A 16,822-nucleotide genomic window follows, 5' to 3' on the forward strand; every position below is an offset into this window, starting at 1 on the left:
AAACAATCATAAAATTATGACATACTCACAAAATGTGACTTTAAGAATAACAAAAAAGGGGGCTTTTTAACAGTAGCTTTGTATAGTGAAAGCAATCACTTTGGATATTGGTGCAAATCTTAGGCATTTCTGAAACAAGATTTGATATGCTCTAATGAAAAAACAGATCAAATTAACAACTGGAAATGCTGAAATAACCTTGACACAGACTTCCATCTTTCTGGAAGCCAGATGTGCTCCACTTTTGGCAAGAGGCACTAGCTGGGAATTCTCCAAATGTCCTGTCACAGTGCTCAGAGAAATTCCACATGACTCTGCATAGGTTTGCACTAATAAGGAGCACTCCTGAAGTAAATGTTTGTCAAGCATTTGCCACTTCCATCTTCCAGGGCAGCGCAGGAGGAAGGAGGAAATAATTAAATAAATGCATACATACATATAAAAATCTGTGTATGTCATTACTGAAATGGATTTCTGGAAGTGTTGAGGATCTCCTGCGAGGTGCTAATACTCCCATTATTTTCAGTGAAAGCAGTCGAAAGCAGTCAACAGCCATATCACAAAGGACATCAGTGGGAATTAAGGATGAAAAGCACCTTAATGTCATGATTTTCTTATTTGTGTGATATGAAGAAAGTGCTCTTGACCATGGCTAAAATAATCTGCATTTATTAAAAATGTTAATTTGATCATCAGTCTATACCATTGCAGTGACTGGCCTACAAATGTACATATTCAGGAAGCAGGAAAAACATGGGGGAAAACCCTCACAAAGATAAAGTCACTGTAGACACCTGTGGTTTGCTTTCTGGTGAAAATACAATAATAAATAATAAAATATTAAAATAATAGAATAAAAAATTTTAACAGATTAATAACAAATGTGTGACATATTTGTACATTATATAATAAAACTGTAAATTATAGCAATTGAAACACAAATATAATTTGGCATTTATTCCAAAAGAAGGTATTAGAAGGAATTCGAGCAAATAGAAATGATCTGTAAGTGATACTACTCTAACCAGTTCTTAGGCTCATCACCAATCACATCATCACAGACAACAATGACATCTACAGACTGTGCACCAGGTATTTAAAGATTACTACTATAAAATCACCTCTGCAACATAAGGAAAGGGGTTCAGACTTTTCCACCCAAAGACTATATTCACTTCACAGCTAGCTCTGCAGCAGCTTATCTGTTAATACAGCTACACAGAATTAACATGATCTGTAGAATTAACCTTGTACTCCCTGGTAGGAGTGATTTGGCATGATTGCCCATGTACCCCCAATTCCTCAAGGCATTGCCCTTGGGAATTACTCCTACCAACTCAAATGTACTTGAGAGAACAGAACATGTATTACTCCAACAAAAGCCATTAAAGAATTGGAAGACAAATGAGGGGTAATTCTCCAGTGCCCTGATAATCACGGGGAGATTACGTCCCCCCCAGAGGAAAAGGCAAAGATACAGAAGCATCTACAATGTGAAGTATTTATCTTTATATGAAGGAAATTTTAAAAATCAAATTGTAAATTACCAAAAGAAACCCTGCCTGAAACAGTTATTTTTTGGATCCTCAGACCCCGCACATCCCAGCATTTTCCCCACCAGTGCTTTCTCCAGCTGCAGTACACAGGTGAATTATTACAGCAATAAGGTTGTAATAATCTTCACTTCAAGGAAGAAAAGAACTTGAAATGTGAAGTTTGTGTGAGGGTCCCATTTAGGTAATCTATACACAGAAACTCTTTCTCTGTAGCTTGCTATAATCTCTTGCTTTCAACAAGTGCATTTACTATAATGCTGCTTTGAGATCCATGATGATACTCCCAACAAATACCTGTTGAAGCTCTGATAATTTGGAAAATGACTTTCTAACAAATTTTAGACTGTATCTAAATTAACTGGATATGCACTACATAGTGGTGGGTTTTTTAAATAATGACAAAAGTTAATGCTGAAACCCAAGTCATAAAAAGTCTCTCAGAGAACAATTCCATTTAATTTCTATATTTTATTTTTAATCAATTGAAGAATCCTATGGGTCAGTGTATTTTTGGCCTGCCACCGACGTACTTGCTGTCTTATATCAAGGTACTCCTACCTCAGTGTCTCCTTCTATTTAAAATTAGCAAAATGGCACCTAGCTGAGTTCAGTGCCAGTAACTAGAACAAGCATAACTTGTATTCCAATAAAGTTATATTCCCTGAAACAGAGCACAAAGGTGAAGAGGAGCTAAGATGAAAGCCTGCTTGCAACAGAAGTGGACTTCAGCCAGGCCCCGAAGAGGTAAAGTCCAGACACCAGCAAAGATTAATCTGATCTGCTGTTTTTAGCCAATGTTAACTCATGAACCGCAAACTGTCCTGTTTCTCATGCAGCAGCTCCATCTGCTGTCCAAAAGGAAAGGCGTACTTTGCATTGGAGCTACATTTACAGAATAAAAAAGGAAACGGACAGGAATAACGTGAACTATCTCTGGAAAATTTCTAAATGCTTCCCCAGTCAGTCCTCCTGCATAAACGGAACCAACAGCCAGCCTTTCCCTACCTGTGTAAAATATAAGAGGAAATAACAATCATGCAAGTGTCAGGATGCTTCACTCACCTTCAAAACTAGTCTTTGCACAGCGAACTCTGATTCTTCATTATCTGCAGTCATTTAGTTCTGTGCTGTCCCAAGGTACCATGTGAGGGCCTGACTCACGTTACTCCACAAGAAACGTGCCGGGTATTTACAAACTACGAGATGCTTATGGTGATTCACAGTTACTTACAAGTGGCATATTCCAGTTCCACCAACACGTATTTAAGGTAATTTTTCTGAAGATCAATTCAATTCTTAAAAGTTCTGTTTCTTTTGTGCAGTACAGGGCCTAACCTGAGCTGTTACAATCTGAGGACTCAATTTAAACTTCCCACATCTTGGCATTCCTTTATCAGGAGCACTGCGTCCATAACAAAATTTGTGGCCAGACCTCTCAGAGCTTGTAAATTCAATTGAACCTACTCTGAATCCTGTATAACTTGGTGATTCTTGGTTTGTGTTTACAACTGCTCTGGCTCCACAAGATTTTCTTAGCCTGGGGGGAGTACCTCCAATATGGTACTTCCTGTAACTACCAACCCCTTCTGGTAACCCCCCAGTTTCTGAGCAGCATTGTGAGAGCTATTTAATAATCAGCCAGCTCATGAGCTTTGGCTCACCGCTGGCCACACGCATTCAAGCTGACTTTGAGGGAATCATGGGGCATATTGCCAGTGTGCCTTCATTAACTGAGTAACCTTGGTTATTCATTGCACTCAGTATCTCAGCCCTTGATGCAACAGCTAGTGGATTGTGTATCTTCATCAGCTTATTTCACATCAATTTGATTACCTTCCTGGTTCCTCAGATTTTAGGGTGCACTTTTTTTCAGGTTTTTCCCCACTCTTATGGATACTGATGCTTTTAAATCATGAAGTGAGGCAAAAGATTCTCACGAAACTGTTTCACTGTATAAATTAGACCACAGCACTGCAGAGCAGACCTCTAGCCCTGCCTACTCCTGCCTCAGATCTCTCCTCACTCTCCCGAGGTCTCCAGCATGATCTGGGCCTGGCAGCTCTGTGCCCCCTTTCCAAATATGGTTGGGGCAGCTGCAGGAGAGCCAAGCCAGGAGTTACCTCAGCCACAGGAAGCCACAGGCTTTGTCCAAGCTTAGAATTTGGTTTTGGGGCACGTTAAAGATAGAATAACTTCACAGTCCTACCCTTTGGGGTTTCTAATATGCCTACTCTTGATTCAAAAAAATAACATCTAAGACTTATTTCAGACCATATGTTTTGGTCGTATTTGGGTTTGCTAAACCATGACATCATAATTACAGCTTTTAAGAGAAAATCTTGTTTTACTGAATCCACTGGGAGTTTTACTGTGATTATAGAAGAGATATAGTTCAGTCATTCCTTCCTTTGATGGATTTAGTAATAGGCATTCACAGTAGTACACAGACCAACGGTCCAAGTATACTGTAATGTTTTCACCTGCAGTGAAACTATTGTTGTATAACAGAATATTATTTCACTAATATTTTTGGTTCTTTCCATTTATAAGGGGATTTTTAAACTCTCCAAAATACTGTCAAACACTCATTTCCAGGTGTGATTCCCACATCCTATTTCTCCATTTGTCAACTCACAGTAAATTGCTGCTGCGTCTAGCAGAGATTGCATGGGTGCATTTACACTTGTCACCTATGTCTTGTCTTTCAGATGCTCACATGCTATTTTTCTAGTCTCAGGTGGGTCTGAAAATCCAAGAAAACACTACAGTGTATGGGTTGCCCAGTGAACATAACCACAGTTTTCTGGGTTCCTGTGTTTAGACTGTTCCTCAGAACCTACGATGCTGGAAATGTCTAGTTAAAAAAACTTGGCTGAACAGTTTCCCAATGCAAGGCAATCGAGGAATATAATCATATTCCCCCAAACATAGGGATTAATATTGAAAACGCTCAAGTGAGGTGAATACAATTATTTTATATTGATTACTGATAAAAAGAAAAAACATTTCCCACAGGAAATAATGACATACATAGCCCTACGGGAAGCACTTAACAGCGAGCTGCGGGCCTGACCCAGGACCCAGCAGGGGGCAGCGCTCGACAGGCACGTGAGGGCTGCTCCGAGATTCACTAAACCTCATCCTACTGGTGATAAAAAGAGTTAATCACTGTTTATGCGTGAGTGGTGCATCCGAGGCCCGCTCGGGGCCCGCTCCCGCCCAAAGCCTCGGCAGGGGGGCGTCGTGCGCAGGCTCTATGGGCGGTGTGCAAAAAATCCAACAGGTGGCTCCGTGGCGCAATGGATAGCGCATTGGACTTCTAGAGGGTGAAGGGATTCAAAGGTTCCGGGTTCGAGTCCCGGCGGAGTCGCGTCTTCCATTTTCCTTCCCTTTTTCGGCTGAAATGTTTTTACGCCACTCTTTCATCTCTTACCTCAACGCCGGAAGAATCCGGTCGGCCGACCTGGCGCTCCCCGGCGGCCGATTCCCGTCAGCGAGTCTCTCCGGGTCCGCCTCCCGGCCTGCCTGACCGAGTGGAGAAGGCTGGGAGCAGGCGGAGACAACGGCACCGGCCTCCATCGAGCGCGGCAGCCTACCAGCCATCTCTGCTCGAACCTCCGCTAGGCTGCGGCGGCATCAAGATGCGAAAAAGCCGAGGGCAGACGCCGCGGCGCGGAACCGTCTGGCCCCAAACCGGCGGGAGAAGGGCTCTCCTCCTCCCAGTCCCATTATCTGCCCTCAGGCAACAACGGCCGTCCGCGCGCGGCGAGGCGCGAGGGCAGCAACCGCCGTCCGCGCGCGGCGGCCGCCGCAGCCCTCCGCGGCGGGAACGGCCGGCGGCAGCGGTGGGCAGCGGGGCGGCTTCTCAAGCACGTCAAGAAGCCACCGAGCAAACCCCTGCAACAGCAACCACACCGACGCATCTGCCAGTCCCTACCAGCCGGCCTACCGGCGCCTGAGCCTTCTAGGACAGCCTTCGGAAGGCAGTTCTACTTGTAACGTGTCCTTCTGGAGGCTCTCACGTTAGTTTTCTCCAGCAGCAAAGCAAGCGCATGAAACGCAGCAGGCGGAACTGAAGCACCTAACGGTTGCATTCGTACCACTGCTCTGCCTGCCTTACACGTACCTATCAGTGGAAGGCAGAGAGCATTTTTAACAGCAGCAATCAAATAAAATTGGGTGCTACAAAACAGTAGCAGCACTAAACAAACCTTGATTTGCTCAGGATTGAGTAAATTAGTATAAATTTACCTGATTATTCAATTTGTGGGTTTATGAATTATTTTTAATCCTGCAGGTGTGAGTCGAGCCTCTTTTTCATACTGTAATAACAATATTTACTTACAAGCAACAAAGGAAAAATCTAATTGAAATCAAGCACCACCAGGAACACGAACTGTCGCTGTTCTGCAGCACAGTAACCCTCTCAAGAATGCCACCTAGCTATCAAATGTGTACAGCCCTTTACAGACACATCAAACTTCCTCAGAATTTGCAAATATATACCAAAACCTCTCTACATTAACCCCATAAAAAGCAACCAAACCAAATGATGCAAGACAAAAACACTCCTCCTTGTTCAGTCACCCACAACAATGCGTTTCAGTCCAATCATCACTTCAAAGCATCGCTCGCAATTCACAGGCAGTTTCGCATATGATGCTGGTATTCCACAAGTAATTTTTCAGAGAAATCTGAGAATCAGATAAGCTTATGCAATCACATGGTGCATTCTGGCTTTCACTCTCTACCTAGCAACTTAAACCTTATGCTGACTTCAACCAAATTTAATGAAAGGTAGGCGTCCAAAACCCTACTTGCCTCCACTTTAATGAAAACTGGTGGCTAAGAAAAGGTTAGTGCCTTGACTAAAACAGGCTCAAGCTCAGGCAATAGCTGACCAGTGAGCTGGCAAACACAGCCCTGGGGCCTAGCATGTGCTGTCTGTACCTCTCACCATGTTCACACAGAACATGGACACCGGGGATAGCATCCGGCAAACCAGAATACATTAGAAAAATCTAGGGATGAAAAAGGATATAGAACATAAACCAAATCTCTTGCTATCTGTGCTGTACATGAAGTAGCTTTTGTACCTAGCTATGGAGCAGCCTGAGCAACACCAAGTCGTTGCTTGCTGTGTGACATGAACAACAACTTGCACTTCTCTTTTAATGTCTCTTTCAGAGTTGCATGCTGCTTTTCCAAAGTTGCACTTGAACATCTCAAGATGCAACAGAATGACAATCTCTGTGGTGACTTGTTTTCTTGCCTGTGCTCAGTATTATGTTTTGTCCTTCCACACCTCATCCAGAGAACAAGATAACATAGTTGGTTTTATTGGCTTTTTTATCATTTACAGAGAATTATTAGCATACATGTAATTGTATTAGAATATCACCTGTATGTTAGCTGAGACCTGGGGGTAGGTGTTGCCACTTGTATGTGTTTGATACTTCATAAAGAATTCACCTCAATTTGCACACCATTTACCTCCAGGCAGCCAAGGCTTTTTAATGAATCTAGATTCCTTGCTGTTTCTGGTAACAAAAAGTTATAGTTAACTTCAGAAAAATATAAAACCCCCCAAAATTTATTTTAAGCTTCAGTTGGTGATCCAGTGTTGATGTAAAGACTGAAGCCTGAAAAGACCACAATCCATGAAGTTGGATTTTGTGCTCCGATTTAACAGTATGTTGCTTGTTTCATTTCAGCTATTTTCAGCACAAGTAGCTAATCCTTAAAAACCAACTACTTCTCATTCTCAGTAATAGAAAATTTCATGGTTTAACATTGGTCAAGAGCACACTATTTGCTTAAAATCTGCAACCTTGTAATTCAGTGTTCAAAGGATAAGAAAATGGTGAACATGACCGGTCCTCTGATAATCCCTTCAAAACATTTCTCATCCAATCCACCTAAGACTATGTAGTGCCACATTTTTTTCTTCTATTACCTGCTTTTTCTGCTACCTAAGGGCAGTAACTGCGTTACAATAACTGCAACAGCAACAGAATAACAAGGTCATTAAAACCGAAATAAACACCACAAAAGCTCCCACAATCACAAAAGGTTATGAATGGTCACTGAAAGCGAACTGATGTCATCTCTGGTTCTGGAATGGTAGCAAAGGCCTTCCAAACTCACTCTATTCAATACCTGAAGAACTATTCAGCTACCAGATCAGTCAGCACACTACACCCTAGATTATGGACCCAATTCTCAAGTTATTTTCAGACAATTTTCAAGTTGTAAAAATAACTTATGACTGAATGTTAAATATTATACATAAATAACATTATTTACAGTATTATTAAACAATATGTATTTTAGATCTTATTTATTTATACTTGTAAATTTTGTATTTTTTATGTGTATGTGCTGAATTCCAGGGCATTATTAATCCTATTATGGTCAGTGTTGAAATAAACTCTTTTAACCAAGGTATTTCTCATTACCTTCTATTATAGAATAGGCCAACAGCACCTCTGACAAGACATGGAAAAATATGTTTTGGCATATAACAGGTTGCAAGGTGAATTATACACATAACTTAAACTGAATTTACTGATTTATTGATGTAAAGATTGAAGCCTGGAAAGACCACAATCCATGAAGTTGGGTTTTGCGCTCAGATTGAACAGTATGTTTTCATATCATTATCCTCTGAAGTAAACATTAATTTAAATAATTTAATTTTAGAATATGAATTAAATTCAGATACATGATCATTTGATAAAGCTCCCTACCAAATTCTCACTGCAAGAAGTTTCCTAAACCTCAATTTGCACGTCTTAAAAAAGAAAAAACCAGCACAACCAAAGCATTCTGTAAAATGTTTTATAGCAAGTAAGTTGTTCCAGCTTGTTATTTCTCTTCATGTCTCAATTGTGAAATTTCTTCTTCTTCCGATTCCTCTTCCCTGCTGCAAAAGCTGCTTTTTCACTCATGATCTCCTGATACTTCTTTTTATTATATCTGAACAAAATAGATAATTTACTTTTAAGCAAAGTTCAGGAAAAGGTAACATGGAAAGTACTCTACATATATTGCTCGCCAAACTGATCTCTCTCAAGTTTCCTGGGTCAGATTTCTTTAATTATGTACATTTACATGTAGATAAAGGGAAATAAACAGTTGGATTAATGATAAATGCAGGTAAATTTGTTTTCCAAGTAAATCTGATTGAAGAATCATTAATTTTGGCATCACTAGGGGGGGGGACACACTTCATTGCATATGCAATCACAGTTTGCTGAAGCACTGCTGCTGCTCATAATGGGAAGACTCGTCAATTTTGACAACACTATAGAAAAACTATACCCATTTTTATACTACCCTCTCAGGCAACTCAACATAACCAACCTTATCCTATTCAAGACTGAAAACTGAGGTGACATTAACACTATCCAGTGAACGGGGTATGCTTCCTGAATATGAGTTGCTAGCTCCTCTAACGCAGATTCTTAAGTACTTATCCAATTAACACCATGGATAATTGCACACTGGGTAGTATGGAAGCTTGCACTTCTGAGACTGGAACCTGACAAATATCGGCACTAACGCTGAAGTATCTGGTTAAAGCCCTTATTTAGTACAGCATAAATTAACTGATCAAATTTAAAATACATTAATTTTCTTTAAATTGCTTCTACCTCATAAATCAGGTTAACCTAGAAAAATTGTTAAATAGCTATACTAACTTGCCTTCCCAAAATTAATAGTTAATTTGCAAGGCTGATAACATTAGCCTTATAATCCCAAATTATGTACTACTTGCAAGAAAACATGTCATTATGTGAAAAAAGAAATGCAGGTTAATATAATGTAATAACCAGTATCAAAATGGATCAACTAAGGGATCTACTCCGGAAATTGCTGGTTAGGCAGACATTAAATTAATTCAGTCAACATTCTTTAAGTAAAACTTCTGGTGCCATTTCGATTCCTATGACAGATGGCAGACTGGCATGCTTATAAAATGAAATCACACCAACTTTCATAGAATTACAGTCAGCACTTTTCTATCAATTAAGCCCAGAAAAAATAATCAAGTCTTCAAACACCAACTAAGTGCATGCATAAGCCTGTACAGATGCTTATTTTAGAAATATGCTGTCTCAGTCTAGTTATCACCTGTCCCTTAGATCTTCTCAAGGCAGTGCTTCTGAAGTGCTAAAACAGATTAAGTTTCTTTGAAGTATAAAAATTCCCCAACAACCAAAACACAGAATATGAATAAAAAAAGAAGAAAAGTTATACAGTTAAAAATACATCCCTCTTACTTAGGACATCAGAATTGCAAAACTATTTTAAAATACCTTCTAAACTCAGAATCTGCTAGCAGCTCTTCAACAATTGTTCTCTTCCTTTGTTTCTTAGGGATTCGACTGTGGTAAAAGTCTATGGGAGAATCAACCACAGTTCCAACCTAGAAAACAAGAAATGAAAACATTCTTATGTAACTGCAAAATGGTGATTAATTTCCCTTTTTTTTTTGTGTTAATCCTCAGTGACAAGTATAGAGACACCTGCAGAGACAAGCAGGATGGTGTCTTAAGAAGATGCAAAATATCAGAAGAAATAGGTAGTGTTTTGTATGTAGAGTTGTTTCTTGTCTCATGTTAAGTGCACAGAGGAGGGCCTGAGCTTTAAGACTGTACAGTTTTTAACAATGGATGCTGCATCAACACCTGTATTCAAAAAAATACTGCCTGTTCTTAACTTTTAAACATTTTCTTAAGGAGGGAAAGGAATCTCTTATGACATTGTCCTGGTTCTGTATGATGCCACCTTCTGCTGTTTCCTTACCTGGAAATACTTGGGCAGACCATCTCTATCATTCTTCTTATAAAAATGCTTAGGGTCCAATGAAGCTCTCATCTTCAAAACTTTAAGATCGTTTTTCAGTTCACTTGTGATTTCTGGGGCTTTCATGCCAAACCAACCATCACCAGTCGTCTTCTCTCGCTCTGCCTAGGATGCAACAACAGGAACAGTAAATTTGCATTCATCAGCTAGGACAGGACAGAACAGGGAACTCTCCCCTGTAAGAGACACATCAAGCATTCCACCTTTGAAACGTGTATTATATGACCCTTAGAAGAAGGTGGTCATCAACACTGTGCTAATGACAGACCTGTACCATCCGAGCACACGATCTTTCCCTTCACTGTTCTAAAAGTGAAGGGTGGGTCTTCACAGGACAGCCCAAGGCAGCCCAATTGCAGTTCAGCACCCAGCTGCCAGGGAGGCCTGTAGTACAGGTACACAGTCCCAGCACGCAGCTTCCTACCAAAACTTGCTGTTCGAGGCATTATCAGTTCTTCACTTACCCTGCGCTGTTTCTTCAGCTGGTGAAGTGATTCCCTGAAGGGTGGCACACATTCCTTTTTTTCAAAATCTGGAGTTATGATACTCTTCTGCAAGAGCTGATGAGGGGTTTTTTATGTTAAGACAGTCATCTCACTGATACAACTTTTACTGCTTTACTGTTTTTACACAATCTGCAAAAGGAACCCTGCAGAATCTAAGCAAGCATTCCAACACTTGAGGTTCTTCAGTCTACAACAAAAGTAGTAGGGATCTGCAAAACAGAACCCTGGCCAACAGCAGAGAGCAGCTGGCTAGCTCTGGAAGAAGTGAGAATAGAGAGGGCTGTCATGCATGAGTCTAAGAAAACAGTCCCAATGAAAATAAGACATCCTCTTTATCTCAACGGATGCTTCTGAAATAAAGCTGCTTATCTTGTCTTAGGGAGAGTACAGACCTTTATTGAAATTCATTCTTGCTATGGATTAAGTAACTTATTAGCAGACCTTTAGCTTGTGTGCCATTACACAAACTGCACACATAATCACCTTCCTTTAATTTTACAAGACAATGCTGGTATTGGCACTACTCTTCAGTGTCACATATACTTCAATTCTTACCATTAAAATCAAAGGTAAACCCACATTTGGGCCAAACAGAATGGAAGTTCTCAGCAAACCATAAAACAAGAGTACTTCGTTAAAAACAAGTAAACCAATCTTAGTAAATTAACATCTTGATGTTACTGCAGTCACAGGTAACTGCATAACTGTAAATACATTACCTGGTCCTTCTTTTTCTCTTTCAGTTGTTTAATTAGATTTGGTCTAGGCTTCTGTTTTTTTGCATCAAAACTAATATATAAACCTCCAAGCTTCTTGATATTCAAACCAGGGTCTATGCTGCTGGAAAGATGTAAACTAAAAGAGAATAGTTAATTATTAGAATAGCATAACAAGGGAGCAGCTAAACCTTCTACTGTCCTTCCAGAAAGATAAACAGAGAACTATCTTTCTTATTCTTCCCACCTAGGTTCAGTTGTGCATGATTTAGAGGTGACAGATGATGGAGGGGGAAAAATCATGCCATTATATGAAGCAAGTTTATCAATCACTTCAATTTCCATTTTTTGGGAATAGTTTCCAACAATTTGTATCAACTCTAACACTGTATTCTTATCTTAAATACAACTATCCTCTATAAAACTGAATTCTTAATTTGTTTAATCTTGCCAAAAGAACTCATGACCAGTATCCTCCTTGTATACACTGAGAACCTTGCTAGCTAAGAGAACAAAAAAAAAACCACAAAAGCACAAATATGTGGGTGGTAAAAAAACTGTCAGCTCTTAATGAAAAGTATGAAGACACTAGAATTCATCCCAGGAATGTCCTTGTCTGTGTAACGGTACCAGGAATAACGTTATTAAACATTTCAAAGCTAGCATGTTTGACATTTCTTTCCTTACTTCATTCAGGCAGGCAAAGGAATGTATCTGCAAACAATGTACTATGGCTGACTCAAAAGGAGGTTGTTGATGACATGAATACTTAAATGCTATGAAGTACTATGGAGAAACATGGTAATATCTAAAGAGGTACTGCAGGTACTTGTAGCTTAAATGCTTATAAACACAAGCCTTTTACAACTCTCTCTCCAACTGTGACAATCTTCTATAATGCCTTTACACTGAAGGCTTGGCAAAGGTTTTGTAAGCCTTCCAGCCTACCTGAAGGCTTTTAGAAGATTAAGACTTATTTATCCAACCAGAACAGTATTATGCTTTAAACATATAAAGCATATAAAGTAATTTTAGTGGGAGTTGGACTACAAGAGCTCAGAAGGTCCCATCCTACCTAAATTATTCTATGATTCTATGCTGAGCTGTTTTCACTTGCAGTGTCACCATCCCACAGCACAAGAACTGAAAACATAAAAGTATATGCAACTGTTTAGGACACAGAACACGTAAGGAATTTACTGAGATTTTTGTTATTTATATCCAAACTAAATAAAAATAAACAATTAAGAAAACTGTGACCTGAATAAGCAATTAAGTCAGCCTGACCAGTCTAGCATTTTATTTGTCAAGCCAAACACATAAAAGGCCTCTAGATGCCTAAATATTGCCTAATATATAGCAGTTCTGTTCTTCTAGATACAAAATACCCAAACCCTGAATTCATGGGCTGTATTTATATTTTTTAGTATGTGCAACCTGTTTTCTGTGACAATGTAATTTACATGACGAAACTACTCCCTCATTTAATCTACTTCATCTAACACTTAATGTACATGTGCTAGGCATACACTTGAATGAAATGCAGATTCTTTACTTATTCCCCAAAAATACTTACACATCAATCTTATTTTTCAGCAGATCATCATCTTCATTTTTCTCTTCTTCATCTATCAATTCCTCTTCAGCCTCTTCCAAATCTGAAGATTCTTCACCCTTTTCACTTTCTTTATGCTTACTTTCAGCATCACTGTCTTGGCCTACCTGATCTAGATAATACTTTTGGCTGGAACTCATGCCAGGCTCAGTGTCAATTACAAAAAGCCCTTCAGCATGCAGTGACCTGTTTTTTAAAGATCTGTTGAGGGAAGGAGTCCTCTCATCTGCATCTTTGTAACACAGATTCTCTTCACCTGTTTCTATGTCTGCCTCATCGCAATTTTCAGATTCACCACCTTTGCTCAGAGACAATGCAACAGAATCATTTTCAGCACTTGATCTCCCACTGCTGTGGCATAAAGATTCAGCATGTTCTCTTTGGTCTTCATCACTGTCAACACTGATTTCAAGCATGCTGCAACTACCAACGTTGCCAGTTTTTTCTGCAACAGCTATGTCAGTTTGTGGGCTGCTCACTGCACCAGCTTGCTCACCCTTTCCCAATTTATCAGCATGGGCAAAAGACTCCTGCACATCTGCCTCAGCATCTGCTCTCTTGCATTCCAGAACTGTTCTACTTTCACTTGGTGTTATTTGCCCTTGAGATTCTAAAAATTGTTCAGGACTTGTGCAGTCAGTCACAGGAAGATCCGTATGCTCTAATTTCCTCTCCCTCACAAGTATTTTACTCTGTTCTTGGATTTGGCCACAAGGTTCCTCTGAACCATCTACCCGAACAGACCGCGTATTTTTAATTGCTTTTTTCCTAGGAGATTCAGTGTCACTTAATTTCATTTCTGTAGGACTGCTGAGTGTCACATCGTTCAACACCTCTTCTTTCACATCTTTATTCCAGGTTGTATTGGCAGATTTGGAAGAACATTTGCTTTTAGGTGAATTGGGTTCTTTATTATCTTCAGTCACAGAGAAAGAAGCATCTTCTGTATCAGAGGAAAGTTCTGCAGCAGGTCTAGAATCAGACATTACTGTCTCAGATTTAACAGCGTTCTGAATTAAATTTTCATCTTCTGACACAATTCTGTTTCCTTCCTCAGCCTGCTTAGTATTTTCTGCTTGTGATTTCATTTGCATGCTCCTAGTAATTCGTTTGGTAGTGATGGACGGTTTCATATGAGAACTTAGGCAGCATGACTCTGCATCAGAAATATCTTCACTCTGGGCTTCACAAACTGTACTTGGCTGCAGTTTCTTTTTGCTTTGCCTGCTTCTTGTAGTTCTGGTAACAGTATGCATCTGAACTCCAGAGACAGCAGAGGAACAAGACTCAGCTTCAGAGATATCATCCTGATCCAGATTCTTGCTTAACTTTACAAAAGATGACTTGTCATGCCTTTTTTTGTCAGGAGAATCCAGTTGATAAGGAACTACAATTTGTCGTCTTCTCGTTACTCTTACAAACAAAGGTGTCTGAAGACCAGACACAGAAGAGCAATTTGATTCTGCTTCTGACACATCCCCTTCAGCTTGTGGTTCAGCAAATGATTGTGCCGCATGAACAGCTGTATCCTCATTTCTAGTAATTTGCATCTCTACCTTATCACTGATGTCTGACTTTGTTTCTGTCTGTTCCACGTCTTCAGACTGGGATTCCTGAATTATCTCTGGCTTATGAACTGATCTAGTTCTTCTTCTAGTCACCCTCATAGACACGGGAGTAATAATTTCGTCAGGTGCCATCTAGAAAGGATTAGAAACAAGAAGCGTGCTATTGGCAGATAACCCCATACAAAGAATGGCATGCGAATCACCAACACCTTTTCAAACGAAGCTACTCAAGCTGAGGACATATACCTGTCTGTGGGTAGCCCTGTTGATGGGAACAAGATGTTATTAACTAACAAACCATCCCTTATCTGTTTGTCTGCGTCAAGGCCGAAGAAACGCCCCCATCCACTAAGAAACACTTCGCAGTCGCGAAGAAATATAAACAAATACATTCTCATTCTTGCAGCGTTCTGCGAGCTGCACGGGAGGCGAGAGCAGAACCGGGCAATGCCTTCCCTTCCCAGCCGCAGGAACAGCCTGGCCTCGCACCCACCGCGACGCTGGGTGCGATCCGCTCCTGCCGCGGCGCCGCTGAGGTACCCGGTAGGCACCGCTGCAACCGCGGATACTATTCCCAGAACCGGGACCCGAGCGGTACCAGCACAAACCGTGCCACCGAAACGGCAGCGTTCGCGCCTCTGGAAAAGCCAGAGAAATGCCTTAGAGTCGCTGCAGCGCGAGGGAAAACCTACAACCCGCCCGAGCCCGTACCCCACACCGCCGCTGAACGGTCCCCGGCGGCTGCGCGCCCCGGCCGCGGCGGGCACGGCCCGGCCCGGCCAGCCTGGCGGCAGCCGGCGGCCCCCGCACACTCCCGGCGAGGCCGCGTGCGCGCAGGAAGATGGCTGCCACCGCTCCGCATGGCGCCCGGCTGGCGGCGCGCCCCAGCCCCACTCCCCCCTCACCTCCGCCCCGCCACTGTCCTGGGGCCCGGCGGGGCCGGGGCGCCTGCCCCCCCTCCCGGGCCGCACCTGCCGCTCCCGGCCCCGCGCTGCCGCCCGCCTGGTAGCCACCATCTTGTCCCTCGTTCCGCGCCCGCCCCTTCCGCCCGCGCTTCCGGCGGCGCGCGGCCGCGGGCAGGGGCGAGAAGCGGGGCCGGCTCCGCCCCGCAGGGAGGGCGGGGCGTCTGGCGCCGGCGCCGGGCTGTCAGAGCGGGGAAAGCAGCGACCGGGCACCGCGGCAAAGGGAGCGGCGCGGCGCGGCGGTTTGGCAGCGAAGGGCAGGGCGGAAGGCGCCGGCCGCGGCCCGTGCGGCGGGGAGGGGCTGCGGCGGTGGCTGTGTAAGAGGCTGCCCGACTCATACACCGCACAGAGAACGCCACATTTTAATTCAAACTTTCAAGCTTCCCAGAGAAGGAAAGGCCGCCTCTCCCCCATGGATGCAGAGCAGGGTAACAGGTAACGTTCCATCCGCTTATGCCACCAGAAAAGTAGGATCCTCACGTCCCAGAGGAGATGTTTGTACAGCAAGCAAACTGTTAACAGCTTACAGAAAGGAAGTAATTATCCTCTTAGGGCAGCCAATACATTGTTTCAGCACAATTCTTGGTTTGTAGCATTTGACTTTATAAAACTGAGCACACATTCCAGTCTAATGTAATACAGAATGTCAACAGCCAAACAGAGACACAGAACTTACAGGTAGTGGTTCAGCAGCAGCAGCACACAACTCAAAGCTGATAGGGAAGTTTCAAAATTCTCATTTTAAAACTGATACTGACCCAACACTTTAAAAAGACTGTTTTGATTAAGAGGAAAAAACACCCCAACCAACCATACACAAACACATTTATTGATACATTACTTCAGTTCCCCTGCTCACTCATTTATGGGAAGAGCTGACACAGTCCAGAATTTCCTAGTATTTGCCACCTAGAGATGTATTTGAAGACTAAGAATCCATTTTGAAAGAGATTAACTTTTTAAAATGAGCAGAATGGATTTTAGGAAGCTGGCACTGTAGCCACTGCCTAGAAGCATTCAAATTCTAC

At 41.9% G+C, this 16,822-nt stretch overlaps 1 protein-coding gene across 2 annotated transcripts; it reads right to left on the minus strand.

Annotated features, from left to right (window-relative positions):
• Nucleotides 1-6,894: 6,894 nt before the first annotated feature.
• Nucleotides 6,895-15,856, minus strand: DNTTIP2 (deoxynucleotidyltransferase terminal interacting protein 2). 2 transcript variants are annotated; one of them, XM_084266124.1, is made up of 7 exons: nucleotides 15,738-15,856; nucleotides 13,226-14,964; nucleotides 11,653-11,788; nucleotides 10,892-10,987; nucleotides 10,368-10,532; nucleotides 9,878-9,987; nucleotides 6,895-8,534 (listed from the first exon to the last, which is right to left on the minus strand). In XM_084266124.1, the coding sequence occupies exons 1-7, from the start codon at nucleotides 15,846-15,848 to the stop codon at nucleotides 8,441-8,443; spliced, it is 2,451 nt and encodes an 816-aa protein (XP_084122250.1). In that variant the 5' UTR covers nucleotides 15,849-15,856; the 3' UTR covers nucleotides 6,895-8,440. The 2 variants fall into 2 exon arrangements, with proteins under 2 accessions (XP_084122250.1, XP_084122251.1); XM_084266125.1 differs by having other exon boundaries at nucleotides 15,804-15,839.
• Nucleotides 15,857-16,822: the final 966 nt, after the last annotated feature.

Source organism: Gallinula chloropus, assembly GCF_964237585.1.
Source record: "Gallinula chloropus genome assembly, chromosome: 6".
Taxonomy (NCBI): Eukaryota; Metazoa; Chordata; class Aves; order Gruiformes; family Rallidae; genus Gallinula; species Gallinula chloropus.

Coding starts and splice junctions, on each gene's coding strand:
- DNTTIP2 (XM_084266124.1), bottom strand. CDS start 15,848: ATGGTGGCTACCAGGCGGGCGGCAGCGCGGGGCCGGGAGCGGCAGGTG. Junction 10,533..10,891: donor AGCTGAAGAAACAGCGCAGG/GTAAGTGAAGAA, acceptor GTTGCATCCTAG/GCAGAGCGAGAGAAGACGAC. Junction 8,535..9,877: donor GCAGATTCTGAGTTTAGAAG/GTATTTTAAAAT, acceptor TATTTTGTTCAG/ATATAATAAAAAGAAGTATC.